The 14,465-nt window shown below is 46.7% G+C and overlaps 1 protein-coding gene across 3 annotated transcripts in view; it reads left to right on the top strand.

The window, feature by feature from the left end:
- The window catches only part of CAMSAP1 (calmodulin regulated spectrin associated protein 1), a 59,053-nt gene that overhangs the window by 36,664 nt on the left and 7,924 nt on the right, over positions 1-14,465 (top strand). For all 3 annotated transcript variants that reach the window (XM_080927038.1, XM_080927037.1, XM_080927036.1), the window contains 11 exons: positions 2,583-2,722; positions 2,812-2,908; positions 3,247-3,424; positions 6,204-6,295; positions 6,694-6,778; positions 7,259-9,623; positions 10,870-11,006; positions 11,502-11,710; positions 11,982-12,084; positions 12,979-13,094; positions 13,589-13,707. In XM_080927038.1, coding sequence (XP_080783164.1) covers positions 2,583-2,722; positions 2,812-2,908; positions 3,247-3,424; positions 6,204-6,295; positions 6,694-6,778; positions 7,259-9,623; positions 10,870-11,006; positions 11,502-11,710; positions 11,982-12,084; positions 12,979-13,094; positions 13,589-13,707 — 3,641 coding nt within the window. The remainder of the gene's footprint in view (positions 1-2,582; positions 2,723-2,811; positions 2,909-3,246; positions 3,425-6,203; positions 6,296-6,693; positions 6,779-7,258; positions 9,624-10,869; positions 11,007-11,501; positions 11,711-11,981; positions 12,085-12,978; positions 13,095-13,588; positions 13,708-14,465) is intronic.

The following is a 14,465-nucleotide window of genomic DNA, read 5'->3' as shown; positions in this document are numbered from 1 at the left end:
AGGTAATCTAGTCAACAAAAACAGGATGTGAAAAAAAAATGTGAATGTATAAAAAGTTTAAAACTGCAAGAAAAAAAAGTCTTAAACATTTCTGTAGTTCTTGGAAGAGGCTTCACACTCTTAGATGTGGGGATTCAGTATCACTAAAATAATAGTTTTTTGACCATTTTGTAAATATATTGCCAGGCCAGTAATATACTTTTGTTTTTACCAAGATTGATAAGGCAACAAAGGGCAAAATTGTAACATTTTACTTTGGCATTAATTTAATAAGTAGCAAACAACTCAAAGAATTTTTTAAAAATCTAGCCTTCCCAGGGCGGTCCTTTCTCACTTTTGTCTTAGCTTAGGAACCAGAGGCTTTTCTGGTAGCGCTGCAGTGTTCAGGGATCGGGAAAGGCCCAGGGATGTCTTCACTCCATGCTCATTGTTTGTACTTGTCAGGCCTGTGGTCTCCCTAAAGCCACGGTGTTCACACAGCCTTTGCTGTTGGTGAGTTTTAGGCTATGGAGTTGGTCTGTTGTTCCTTGGTTGGTGGTTGGTTGGTTTGGTGTTTCCTTATGATTTGTCTGCCTAAGGCCACACTGTGCAACCCAGCATCTGTGTCCACTATGGTCTTTCTTGGTCAAAGTGGTGTGTGCTGGCCTCTTAAGACCACTTGAGAGACGTGATTCATACATGATGAGCTTACTCCTATGGGGAGAGCTTTGGACTCTGGATCTTCAGCTGTCATCTGATTTTCACCACTGAGTATCCCACCTCATTCCTGTTTGTTTCCTGGCTGGCATTGTGCAGGGGGTAACTTTGTCTTCTTCCAGTGTGTGTTTATTGTTTGATAGATTGAGCTTACCTTACAATCTTATCACCTGGTAGCCTTTGTCTGGTTCTGTTTCTCTCATCAGACTTGTACTTGGTGTTTAAGTGTTCACAGATTTTAGCTGTATTAATTTATTATTATTATTATCATCACTTACTATTACTATTATTATTATTATTAGAATAAGAACATGGGGCCCTTGTTCTACAAGTGTTACATTTTGTTTAACTTTATTCTGGCTGGAAATGTGGCACTGGCTTAGGGCAGTCATTCGGAGCAGGAGTACACAAACCATGGAAAAAGAAATGTCCAGTCAGAGCTGTGTGTCAAGGGGCCACATACCCTGGAGGGTAGGGAAGGACTGGGCAGTCAGGAGTGACGGCAAACAGTGTTCCGTGACCAGATGATGCTACATCACTTGACATGGACACACCCTGCTTTTGGACTAATGACCTAGACTGGAAATAGTATCTGAGAACTTTGAAAAAGAATTTTCCCCCTTATTTTGGTACTTGAGCATGCTGGACAAATACTCCTTTGCCTCCCTCCTTTTTTCCTTTTTTCTTTTCATTTTCTTTTTGGTTTTTGAGACAAGGATTCTGTGTATCAAGCTTTAGCTGTCTCCTGGGACTCACTTTGGAGACCAGGCCGGCCTCAAACTAAAAAAGTCTGCCAGCCCTGCCTTCTGAGTGCTGGGATTAAAGTTGTACACCTCCTGGTTCTTCTTTTTTAAAGGTGGAACATTCAGAGGCAAAGCCTTGGTGCACTTGTCTCCTGACCTTCCAACTGCTGTTTACTGGCTCCTACCTAGGAACACCGGGACAGCACAGGAGGCTCCTTTTCAGTGACTTTATTTCCTGCCTGTACCGCATTTCCCAGTGCAGGATCTGCCCTCCTGAATTTTCTTACCTGAGAGGTTGGGAAGATGCTCATCTCTTCATAGACTTATACTAGGTGTAGTTTCTTAATTTGGAGGATTAGAGACCTTGCTTGACAATTGTAATTTTGTGCATATTTCAGCCCCTCCTCTTTGCAAATATAAAACTAACTTTAGGCAGAGGTCTCCACTTGCAGAAAAAAAATGCGAACATTTTCTTACAGTTATTTTAATATTATTGTGTGTGCGTGCATGTTAAATATATGTGGGTGTTGGCACAAATGTGGGTGTAAAAGCGTATCCTTTTGGAAATGGTTTTTTTTTTTTTTTTAATTTGAGAAGGGTTTCTCTGTATGTCTCTGACTGTCCTGGAACGTGTTCAGTACACTAGGCTGGCCTGGAACTCCTCAGATCTGCCTGCCTTTCCCCTTTGGGAGTAAAGGTGTGCATCACCACCACCAGCTGGCTGTTTTCCTATCTTTATGTGAGTTCTGGAGATTAGGTTGCAGGGCGAGAGCCTTTACCCATGGAGCCATCTTGTGGACCCAGAGCACAGATGTTTCTAAAAGGTGATTTCATAGTTGATTTTGCTCATCTTTGCCTGCTCTTGTGCCTTGCACTTGTTAGGCAGGCACTCCGCTGCTGATGTAGTTCACCTTAGGACTCCAGCTTGAACTCTCATATGATCTGTTGTCAGTGCAGTCTGGAGACTTTGCATATTTTCTTTCTCTTTTTAGCGTCACCTGTGAAACTTACTGTCTTGTACAATCACTTAACCTTGCTTCCTTTATCACCAACCCACAGAGTTTCAGTTCAGAATGGTGTATCCACACACGCCCTCGTGAACACAATATGCATGTTCTAAGTCTGCCTGTCTGTATCTACTAGATATTTGCCTGAAGGAGGTGCCATCGATGGCTGACAGCCTGTATAACATCCGGCTTCTGAGGGAGTTTTCCAACGAGCATCTGAACAAGTGTTTCTATCTCACCCTGGAGGATATGCTATACGCTCCCCTAGTGCTGAAGGTAAACCTGCCGCCAGACATGCCCTTAAAGCCAGGTGCCTTTGAGCAGGTACTTAACTGTGCCTGGGTTGTTGTGTGTTTTGTTTTTAGCCGAACGTTATGGTCTTTATTGCTGAGCTCTTCTGGTGGTTTGAGAATGTCAAGCCAGATTTTGTTCAGCCCCGAGATATTCAAGAGCTGAAGGATGGTGAGTAACAACTGAGTGGTCAGAGCCATTTTCTTGAGAGCTCAAAGGACTGAGGCAGCCCATCTGTCTGTGAAGACCAAGGTGGCCTTTGTGTCAGTGCTTGGGTAGACCTGAAGCCTAGGCTTGCTTTTTCTGTCTGTTTGTGCTCTAGTCTGTCGTTTTTTAATTTTGTATTTGTAACTCAGCCTAGAGCCTCACCTGTTAAACAGAATTTGAGAAGTTTGGTTTCAAGTAAAAATTGAATTGTTTTATGGTTCTAAAAGCTATAGGTTCTCTGTTTCTTGCTGATACCATAACTATAAATAATAGATACTTGTATAAAATTGCTATTTCTGTAGCTAAAACAGTGTTACAACAGAAGAGCAGCCGGCCTCCTGTCCCAATCTCCAATGCAACCAAACGCAGCTTCCTGGGTAGCCCTGCTGCCATGAGCTCTGCTGACCTGCCGCCAGCCACCCAGCCTCTCGCCGAAGGTGGTTATCGGTACCACCTCCACTCGGAGGAACCTGAGTGTCTGTAAGTCTGTCAGCCATTCCACTGCTGCGGTCAGGTTACCATCCTCCTGTCTTTACGTGATGGCCCGAGAAAAGGAAGCTCTTGAGTAATGCAGAGTACTGAGTCCTCTGCCCTCTGCCTGTCTCTGAGCACTGGGTCTCCTCCTCAGAGGCCAGGGGTCTGCAAGCCTTTGTTGTAATTAAAAAGCTGCATTCTTAAATAAAGCTATTTATGTAATGCACTTAATTCAGTTTAAACACATCAAATTACAGAACAAAAAAGAGATTTCTCTATTGTCTCTTCACAGTGAATTCAGTTTCACAGAGGCTCTAATGAAGGGGAAGCTGAAGGAACAGTCAGAATTGGCTGTGAAATGTAGTCTGACAGCCTTTAGGGATGAAGGCCGCTCACCTACTGCTTCATCGGCTCCAGTGAGCAGTGGAGTTGATGCCGACACAGTAAATGGAGCTGTTGGAGAGCAGGGCTTGAGAACTGATTTTTAATATCAGCTGGCTGGGTCTGGTTGATTGGCCATGACCATATCAGTGAACCTGAGCATTCGATGAAAGAGCTCTCCTGGGAGGAGTTTGAGCCTCTTGTGTGGGAGGAGACCTGTGTGTGTTCTCCTGAGAGAATATTTTAAAATGGAAACATGATTTTAGATTGTGGAGATTGAGTTAAGCAATACTCAGGAGTAGCACATTTGAGTAGCACATGCAGCTGAATGGCTGGTTAGACACATGCTGGAAAGAAGCTCAGCTTTCTCATGTTGACACTAGAGATGCTGGAGGGTTGGGCCAGGGAGAGTGTTCAGGGGCCCAAAAAGCAAGTCAGGTGGTGCTGGGAGTGTTTAAGGGCTGAGGTGCACTGACAGGATCCGAGCCTTAGAGCACAAGTGGAGCTGTGTTGGCTCAGAGCCCATGGGTACAGACGATAGCAGTGGTGACAGCGTCGCAAGGGCAGAGCCACACAGCCACACGACGTGTGCCTTCTGTGGGCACCTGGGCACGCTAGCTGGCTTACATCCAATCCTTGTGCTGGGTCTTTATGGTCAGATCCAGTACATGCTGTGTGTGTGTGTGTGTGTGTGTGTGTGTGTGTGTGTGTGTGTGTGTGTGTGTGTATGTGTGTATGTGTGTGTGTGCGTGCGCGCGCGCTCATTCGTGCACATGTTGCTCCCTCTCCTTCCCCCTCAAGCTCATGGAACTTGGTTGAAGTGGCATTGGCATCACATATGCTGACTGGCTCAGTGACTTTTTCCACCTAACAGTGGCTATGAAGATTTTCTCATTCATCAAAGTCTTCCCCTGAGTAGCTCGGCACTGTTGTGTATTCTGACTATAGTCTGAGTTTTCTGGGCCTCAGTACTGTGGGTGGCTGAAGGTTATAGACTTCCTCTTCCCCTGCCTTCTGCTGGGCTCCTGTGGATTCTCTTTTACCCCTTCTGTTCAGCTTGCCCCCTTTGTCTCCATCTCTTCCTGTGTCTGCTCGGCCTCAGGAGGACTGCCTCTTGTCTTTATCCCTGTGGGGTTAACCTTAGCTACAGCCCAGGGTGTTGAAAGTTCCTATGATTCCTGCCTAGACTGTTACTGTCCGCTGGTCAAATTCTTCCCCCAAGTAAAATAGCACAATAGCTGCCCTGCAGTGAGTGTGCTCTCCTGATGTGCAGCCAGTGTCAGTCCCCATGGTTAGGGTCAAGCTAGTGCAGCTGCACTGAGCAGTGCTCACCTGCCTGGTGCCTGCGCCACACCCGCTGGGCTGTGTAAAGTGGGTGTCCTTATGGTTATAGCCTTGAGTCCTCTTCCTCCGGCGTAATTAGAGAAGTAGGAAAGGTGGGAATGATTGTAGGATTTGTAGCTGTTTTCATATTGTCTTCTGAAGTATGTGAGTGTTCTTTATGGGAGTGCTCTGCTTGTCCACGCTCAGGTTACTCTCAGCATTTTCAGTCAGTTTGATACAGGAACCATCTTTGTGGTCCTTTAAATTTTTTTACTTTTGTGTTTTGAGGCTACCACTATTTTTGTGATAGTCACTTGGGACTTTGTGTCATACACTATGACCAGAAGTTGTGTGAATCGTGTTTTTAGCTTTGGCATTTGTGAGTGTTGGCGTGTTTGTACACATGTATTCGCCTGTGTGTGGGGGCCATAGGCTGATGTTGGATGTCTTTCTTGATTACACCCCACCTTACTTTTTGAGATAAGGTCTCATTGAACCCAGAGCTCACTGATTGGCTAGGCTGGCTGGTCAGCAAACTTGGCCAGCACAGTGACTCCAGATACATATGGCTCTGCTTGGCCTTTGAGTCTGGGTGTTGGCAGCTCAGGTCCTCCTTATATTTGCATAGCAAACATTGTACCAGCTGAGCTATCTCCTCAGTTCCAGTTTGGGGATTTTTATCTCAAACTCAGAGCTTCACCAATTTTCTTTTGGTTCAGTTTTATGGAAAGACCCAGAGAAACCTGCTGACTGCTCCTGGCTTGGTACACATTTTTAATAGTCTCTTTCAGTTATATGCCTTTGCTTTATTACTTTTACATTGGTTGACGTGTGTGTGTGTGTGTGTGTGTGTGTGTGTGTGTGTGTGGCTGTACATGTTCCACAGTGCCTATGTGGACGTCAGATGACAACTTTCAGAAGTAAACTCTCTTCTGCCATGTGCGACCGCGTGACCCAGAGATGGAACTTAGACCGTCAGGTTTGGCAGCCTGCGCTCTCCTCTGCTGAGCCACCTCGCTGGCCTTTGCCTTTGCTTTTGAACTTGACGTTTGTTAAACTCATTACTTTCTCTTTTATTTAGTGGGAAAGGAGCTTCCACATTTAGTCCATCCCATCCTTTGTTGCCACTGAGACAGAAACAGCAAAAAGTGTCGCAGGCTGAGGAAATCCCTGGTGAGAGCACAACTTTTTTCCTTCTATTTTTTACTTTTTCTTTTCATGGTTAGTAAAATAATATTTTTTCCTCAAAATTAAATGAGCTATTGTAATGTACACATTTTAGTTAAGAATAGCAGGATAAACTTTCATTTGTATTGTTATAGCTCAGAATTTACAGTCTTGTGGTGTAGACATCATTTTAACTCTGGTGAGTTCTGTGCTGCATGCGCAGAGTGGCAGGTGTCCCAGACATTCTGCACTGACTGTTGTGGGCATCTGCTTCCCGAGTGCTGCGGTGGTGTAGAGTTAGGATTATGATCACTCAGAGAAAGGACTATTATTACACTGAAAGAACTTCAGATGGCACAGTTGGTTACCTAACACTGAATGTGCTTATTTCTTCCAAATCACAGATCAGCGACATAGATCCAATTCTTTAACTCGGGTTGATGGTCAGCCACGAGGTGCAGCCGTAGCCTGGCCAGATAAAAAAAACAGGCGAGTAACTGAACTGTTCTATTTGGGTGCTCATGGGACTAAGCATCTCTCCCATGTGTTCCAGGGAGCAGTGCCAGCGTGTGCTTGCTGTCTTGTGTGCTCACCGTCTCCTGTGAGTAAGCACTTGCACAGTGACTGTGGTTCACGGTGTCGCAGCAACAGAGGGCTGTGAGGGTCTAGCGGGCATCTGAGAGATCTGTAATAGCAACGGCGCCACCTGTGCTGTAGGCGCTTTCGTATTTCATGTTTCTTGGGATGTTTATTCAGGGTTTAAAGAATAGCTAAGCTAACTATAGATAATCAAGGCTTATCAGGTCCTCAGTTACTTTAAAGGGTGTATGGAGGAGTGCTGGGGCAAAGTGTTCTTTGAGTCTTTCACTAAAATTGTCCTCTGCTGCTCTTTTGTCTAGAGCATTTATATAAGGTTTCTTCATATAAGACTGGGACTATCTTTTCATACTTTGTCTCCTCTTATTTCAGGCCGGTGTCACAGCCAACATCATTTGCTCTCCATCATGCGGCAAGTTGTGATGTGGACCCCAGTTCTGGTGACAGTGTCAGCTTAGCCCGCTCTATCAGCAAAGACAGCTTGGCATCTAACATTATCCACCTGACCCCACAGAACCAACCCCACCTTTCAGCTGGAAAGATGAACGGGAAAAGCCTTCTGAGCAATGTCAACATGGAGGATGAGGAGGAGGAGCTTGTAGCTATCATCAGGACAGATGTGTCTCCTCATTCCCCAGAGATTCCCAGGACTTCACCTCAGGCCCCAGGCCTGGTGGCAAGTATCAGGTCTCCCCAGAGACAGGCAGACACTTTGGAGAGTAAGCCTGACAGCTTTTATTTAGAGCCCCTGATGCCAGCAGTGCTCCGGCCAGCCAAAGAGAAGCAGATTATCACTAAGGAAGATGAGCGTGGAGAAGGGAGGCCAAGGACCATCATGGCCAAGAGGCCTAGTGAGGGCACCCAGCCTATGATACGGAAGAAAGTGACTGGTAGCCATGGCAGTCGTGACCTGAACAGAACTTTCACCCCAATTCCTTGTTCAGAATTTGCTGCGAGCATTGATCCTTCAGAGGCAGGACCACAGTCAGCAGAAGCTACAGGGGAAGGACAGCCTCTGGCCCTGGGTAGATTTGATCCATTACCTCAAGGGCAGGCTGCTGATGGTTTCTTTCTCCATGTAGGCAGGGCTGAGGAAGATGAGGGGAGGTGGTATGTTGGTTCACAGAGTCCCAGCTCCCACGACTCTGAACCCTGGACCATTCTGAGGCAGGACTCAGACTCTGATGTGGTGGATGTAGAGGATACAGAGCAGGATTTTATCGGTGAGGACCATCCTGTGGTTATCCCCAGATATGCCGGTGAGGAAGAATCAGCCAAACTACAAGAGGACATGAAAGTGAAGGAACACGAAGACAAGGATGATGCCAGTGGCCGCTCCAGCCCTTGTCTGAGCACGACGTCTCAGCTCAGCAGCATGTCCATGGCAAGTGGAAGTGTAAAGATGACCAGTTTTGCTGAAAGAAAGCTCCAGCGGCTCAACAGTTGTGAGACCAAGTCCAGCACCAGCAGCTCCCAGAAGACCACCCCAGATGCATCGGAAAGCTGCCCAGCTCCTCTGACAACATGGCGCCAGAAGAGGGAGCAGAGCCCAGGCAGGCACAGCAAGGACCCTGCTAGCCTGCTGGCTTCTGAGTTGGTGCAGCTGCACATGCAGCTGGAGGAAAAGCGCAGAGCTATTGAAGCCCAGAAGAAAAAGATGGAGGCGCTGTCTGCACGGCAGCGTCTGAAGCTAGGCAAGGCAGCCTTTCTGCATGTGGTAAAGAAAGGGAAGGCTGATGGTGCCCCACAGCCACTGAGACCCGAACACTTCACGAAGGAATTCACACAACACAATGGGGAGGATTTGGATGATGGCACTTGTAAAACTGAAGGGTTCCTTGTTAAAGAAGATCAGAGAGAGCTTAGTGACTCTCAGGATGTGGCATTTGTCCAGCTACATAAAGCCAGGGACTCAGCTACTCTGCATGATGGAGAGAAGCACAGAGTGCTTTCCACTGCTCTCCTGGAGGACAGTGTTGGTGAGGCGGATGTGAATGAGTGTGACCTGTCTATTGAGAAGCTTAATGAGACCATCAGTACACTGCAGCAGGCTATTCTGAAGATCTCCCAGCAGCAAGAGCAGCTTCTCATGAAGTCCCCCACAGTGCCACCATCAGGCACTAAAAATAACTGCCAGGACCAAAAGGTAAAAGCCCCAGTCCACTTTGTTGAGCCACTCTCTCCAACTGGTGCGCCTGGCCACCGCAAACCCCCAAGGCTTGGCCAGGGCCGGAATTCCCGCTCAGGAAGGCCAGCTGAACTGAAGGTTCCAAAAGACAGGCAGCAGGGTTCTCGGAGCAAAACCCCAACACCCAATGTGGAGACTCTCCCACATTCGAGGTCTTTACCCCCGAGCACCCATCCACGCTCACCCTCCGACCCAGGTGGGGAACTCCCTGAGAAGTGTCTCTTTGACAGTTACAGACTCCATGATGAGAGTAACCATCGGACATTTGCTCTGTCCTCTTGCAAAGATGCAAACATTGTATCAGAACAGATGAACTTTAAAGAGGGTCTGGATACAAGTGTGCAAGAGGCAGGGCTGAGCTCCTCTGCCATCACAGGCAAAGAACACACTCCCATGGAGGAGCCCCTGAGGAGCAAGGCCAGCCTCATTGAGGTGGACCTCTCTGACCTGAAGGCCCCTGACGAGGATGGAGAGGTGGTTGGCCATGAGAGCTCGGTGGAACTTGGTGGAGACGGTGACCAGAAGCCTGGGGTTGGTTTCTTCTTCAAGGTAAGTTGGAAGTGCGTTGAAGTGTAGTCACATTGCCTTAGTTGAGAGGATGTCTCACAAACTTCTGTTGTAAGCAGATTCCATAAAAAGCCAGAGAAGAAACATGTTTGACTTTGTGGGCTACAGAAACCTCCATCCTGAGGATGTACCCAATCAGATGCAGTCACAGGCAGCACATCCTAGAATCTGATGATTTTCATGAGTCATGAAATACTTGATTTTTGAATGACTTTTTGGTCATTGAAAACTGTAAAAAGTGCTCAGAGCTCAGACGCTGTACAAAGACATCCAAGCTAGACATAGCCTGTGTGCTTCAGTCTGCCAGCCTCTGACGTGGAGACCTGGCCGCAGAGAAGCTTTGAAAAGTTTGTTTCTCTGATAAGAAGATGGCCTCCAGGGTTTCTCTTCTTCTTGGTCATGTCTGTTTTCTCCTGACCACATGGTATGCCTTAAAAGATGCATGTTTTATTGGTGTGTGTGTGTTTGTGTGTGTGTGTGTGTGTGTGTGTGTGTGTGTGTGTGTGTGTGTGTGTAAGCCTGAGGCTGGCAATGGTGCCTTTATTGCTTTCCACCATATGTATTAGACAAGAGTAGATGAGTTCAGGAAGATGTGGCCATAGAGCACCTTCTATAGTGAGGCAAGGTGTCCTGTGGAACCCAGAGTTTACTATGTCAGTTAGCCCGGCAAGCAAGTTTGTTCCACAGATTTCCTGTCTCTGCTTTTTCATGTACTGGGATTACACTGGCCTTTCCTACCTGGCTTTCTTTGGGTTCTGGGCATCTGAACTGAGATCCTTATGCTCACTTAGCAGATACTCTCTGCTGCACCATCTCATTTCCAGTCATAATTTGAATGATTGCAGTCACATGGTGTTAGCTGAGATGTGAAGAAATGTGTAGCTTTGTAGGGAAACTGAATTTGGTGCAGGGCTCATGAAGGTCATTTAGCAGGCTATTTTGATAGCATGGACTTTTCTCCCACTTGTGTCACAGTATATGTGTATATGATCAGAACTGGGCATGGTAGTACATGCCTTTGGCAATCAGAGGCAGACTCTGAGGCCAGCTTGGTCTGCATAGGGAGTTCTAGGATACCTGGGGCTACAGACTGTCTTACTCCCTCTCCCAATGTAGTCAGATTGTCTAGGTGTATGCTAAAGGCCATACTTGATCGGGGTAAGCCTAGGTTGGATAGTTAAAGGACTTCCTTGTACTGCCATTGACTATAAAGTAATGGGCTTTACAGGATGAACAGAAAGCAGAAGATGAGCTTGCTAAGAAGCGAGCAGCCTTCCTTCTGAAACAGCAGCGCAAGGCTGAAGAGGCGCGTGCACGCAAGCAGCAGCTGGAGGCGGAAGTGGAGCTCAAGCGAGATGAAGCCCGGTAACCTCTTCTTTAGCAGCTTTCATTTGTCTGTGTCCAGTTGGGCAGCCTAGGTGTAGATGGTAGACAGGGCCAGGCTGGTACATCTCAGGGGCTAGCATCTCACAGCACACTTCACTCCCTCCTCGTTCCTGCTGTTGGACCTTGGCATTCACTAGCCATGACAGTTCACATCTGTGCGGCTTTCACGTTAAGCACTTCCTTTGGGTGATCCTTTACTTTCACATCAGCCCTAAGCGTTCACTCCCTGTGCGGTCACTCTCTACTTTAGTGATGAGGCTGCCAGCATGCAGCACAGGAATTATGTTGTCTGCGGTTCAGAGAGTTTACTATGTGATTCCGTCCCAGCTTGCCCCTTAAAACTCCCACAGTTCCAGGAATCTACAGAGAGAACCACAGAGAAGGATCTCAGAGGGTTACAGGAGGTGGATCTGGTATGTTTGTCCTTAGGAAGAGAACCTCTGAACCAGTCTCATGAATCCATTTTGCTCTTAGGCGTAAGGCTGAAGAGGATCGACTACGGAAGGAGGAAGAGAAGGCAAGGCGAGAGCTCATTAAACAGGAATACTTGCGGAGGAAGCAGCAGCAGGCCTTGGAGGAGCAAGGACTTGGCAAACCTAAATCAAAGCCTAAAAAGGCTCGGCCAAAGTCAGTTCACCGGGAAGAGTCTTACAGTGACTCTGGCACCAAGTGCTCTTCCACCCGTAAGCACCCCTCCCCGGGCACCTGTGCCACACTTGCTGCTCCGTGCTGAACTTCTTTTTCTCACCGGGAGGCGGGCAGGGTATGGGGCTCATCCCTTTAGACAGGCTTAAGGGATTGAGATCAAATGTGAAGCTCTGAGATGGCAAGGGACATCCAGGGTTTGGGCAGAGTATTGTTGGGGTTATGGAGGGAAGTTCCATAACAGTGAGTCAGGTTGGCAGCTATGAACCTGGTAAACTTGTTCACACTGTGCCGTTCTTGTTCCTACAGCAGATAACTTGAGCCAGACTCACTCTGGTTCCAGCCTATCCTTGGCATCTGCAGCAACAACAGAACCTGAAAGTGTTCACTCAGGGGGCACACCTTCTCACCGGTAAGGAGACCAAGAAGCTCTGAGCTATCTTAGTGCGCTTGTGCAGAGAAGGAGAACCTTCCAGCTCAAAGCTGAAGGAGAGACATTTTATAGCCAGTCCCACAGTGTTTAGGAGGCACCCCAGCCTACCTTTACCAGGGCTCAGTGGCTTTTGTGACATCCTTCTTCATTCTTTCCCCTTGGCACTTGTCAGTGTGCACTTCTTGTTGCCTAGCAGTAAGTGGGTGCCACTTAGCCCCATCACCTGCATACTTCATTACTTCATACTTGTCAAACCGTCATCTGGCACAGCTTTAGGGTGAATGACTTTCTTGGGCTATGAGTCAGGCAGGGACCAGTGCTTTTGGGCTGTTGGATCATTTAAAGTGGTATTTTTCATTTTCTACCAGCTGTTAAAACCCCCTCTTTGTGTTACCAAGTAATGTTACAGGTGCTGTGGGTACCTGTTCTGGCATCAGTGAGTTTTTACTGTAGCTTTAGCTGGGGCTTCGTTTGAATGGTGTCATGTACAAGCATTATGTGAGTGCTGTCTGGAGAGGGGCTTTCGTTCTTTCTTGAAGTCTACTGGGTTTTTGTCTCCTGAACTTTGTGGAGGACTCCAGGGAACCTTGGATGGTCCTTTTTTAGTTTTGTTTTGGAAGTTGGTTGTCTAGCCAGATTCTACTTCATCCCTGTCACCCTACCTAGAGAGCGTCAGACCACCTTCTACAGTTTTCTCAGGCTTCGGCCTTGGTATTTACTATTCACGATCCACCATCAGTGGATCCACCCTGCACTCACGGTGACATCCTCCGGCTCACCAAGTCCTCTGCCCTCACAGGAAGGGCTTGTTGCCACAAGGGCCTGCCTCTTGCCCTGAGTGCATCTTGAGCCCTTGTCTTTTTCTGCCTGCAGAGTTGAATCACTGGAAGCCTTTCCTATCCTGAGCCGCAACCCTAGTCGGAGCACAGACCGAGACTGGGAGACCGCATCGGCAGCTTCCTCTTTGGCCTCTGTGGCCGAGTACACAGGTAAAAACCACACAACATCTTTAGGGTATATTGTTCACGAGGTACTCAGGTATAACACTCTTTAAAATACATTTTTATTTTGGTCTAAAATGGGTTTTTTTTTGGTTTGGTTTTTTTTTTTTTTTTTTTTGGTTTTTTTAAATTAAATATTTACTTAATGTCAGAGCTATCCACAGTAGAGACCCCGATCTGACCTCACATTTGTTCCGTGGGCAATATCATGCCAACTCCCTGCTATTTTGAGAGCAGAGATAAAGCAGGATCATATATCCTGGGCACTTTCTGGTTTCTGGATTTGTAATACGCATAGTAAAGAGACTCAAGTCAGAAAGTAGCAACAATTACTTTAATCTGTCTTTTTTTTTTTTTTTTTTTTTTTAATTCTTTTGAGTAGATTTGAAGATGTCTTTTTGCTTCTGAGGAAAACGTTGTTCTTTCGTGTGTGATTGTGGCCTATGTTAATAATTTTCCAATGTTTGATCTGGTTTTCTTAGGTCCTAAACTTTTTAAGGAACCCAGTAGCAAATCAAACAAACCAATTATTCACAATGCCATCTCTCACTGCTGTCTGGCTGGAAAAGTGAATGAACCTCACAAGAATTCAATATTGGAGGCAAGTGTTAAATTTTATGGTGGTTATACATAGAATAAAAACAAACTCTGTTAGCCTGTGCTGTTTGTGCAGAGGTATGTTCTCTTCCTGTTATTTTAAGCTACCCGGTTACTGAATAACTGTGGAGTCTTTTCCTCCTAATAAGTAGAGGAGTGTGTGTCTTGAGGCATAAACACAGAGTTCTTGTTGGGTTGTGAGGGACCCCTATAGAAAAACAGGATGACAGAAAGGTGGACTATTAAGTCAATTAATGGTTTCATTTGGGACAAGGCTAGACACAAATCCTTTTAGCCAGGGAAGAAGATGACTTATGTTCATGGTAGATACTACCTACCTACCATGTTGGCCATGGGAGGGCCAGGAATTGATCCAGTGGCCCACATTCCTGTGGGGAGACTGCATATGGATGTGGTTTGTCTGTTTTTGTTTATCTGTGCTGGCATTGGAACCCAGAACCTCATGCATGCGCAGTAGACAAGTACCTTGCCACCCAGCAACCCGCTCTGTCCCCAGAGTAGATTAGATATTTTTAAATGGCAGTGTACTTGAGACAGAAAGAAGGCAGGTGACTCTGCTGTCCTGCTAGTGAGTGTCCATGACTGGAGTCAGGAGTTAGAGAGAAGGAGGCACTTTGGGCACCTGAGTCACCAAGGACTTAAAAGTTGGGTCAGGTGAAAAACTTCTTGTCTTTCCTGGGTCAGTTGTTACTTCCTTGAGGCTGTCTGTACATGCTGGGTATGGTAGTTCATGCCTGTACT

This window comes from Micromys minutus (assembly GCF_963924665.1).
Source record: "Micromys minutus genome assembly, chromosome: 13".
In the NCBI taxonomy this organism is placed as follows: domain Eukaryota; kingdom Metazoa; phylum Chordata; class Mammalia; order Rodentia; family Muridae; genus Micromys; species Micromys minutus.
This window is presented reverse-complemented; position numbering and strand designations above follow the sequence as displayed.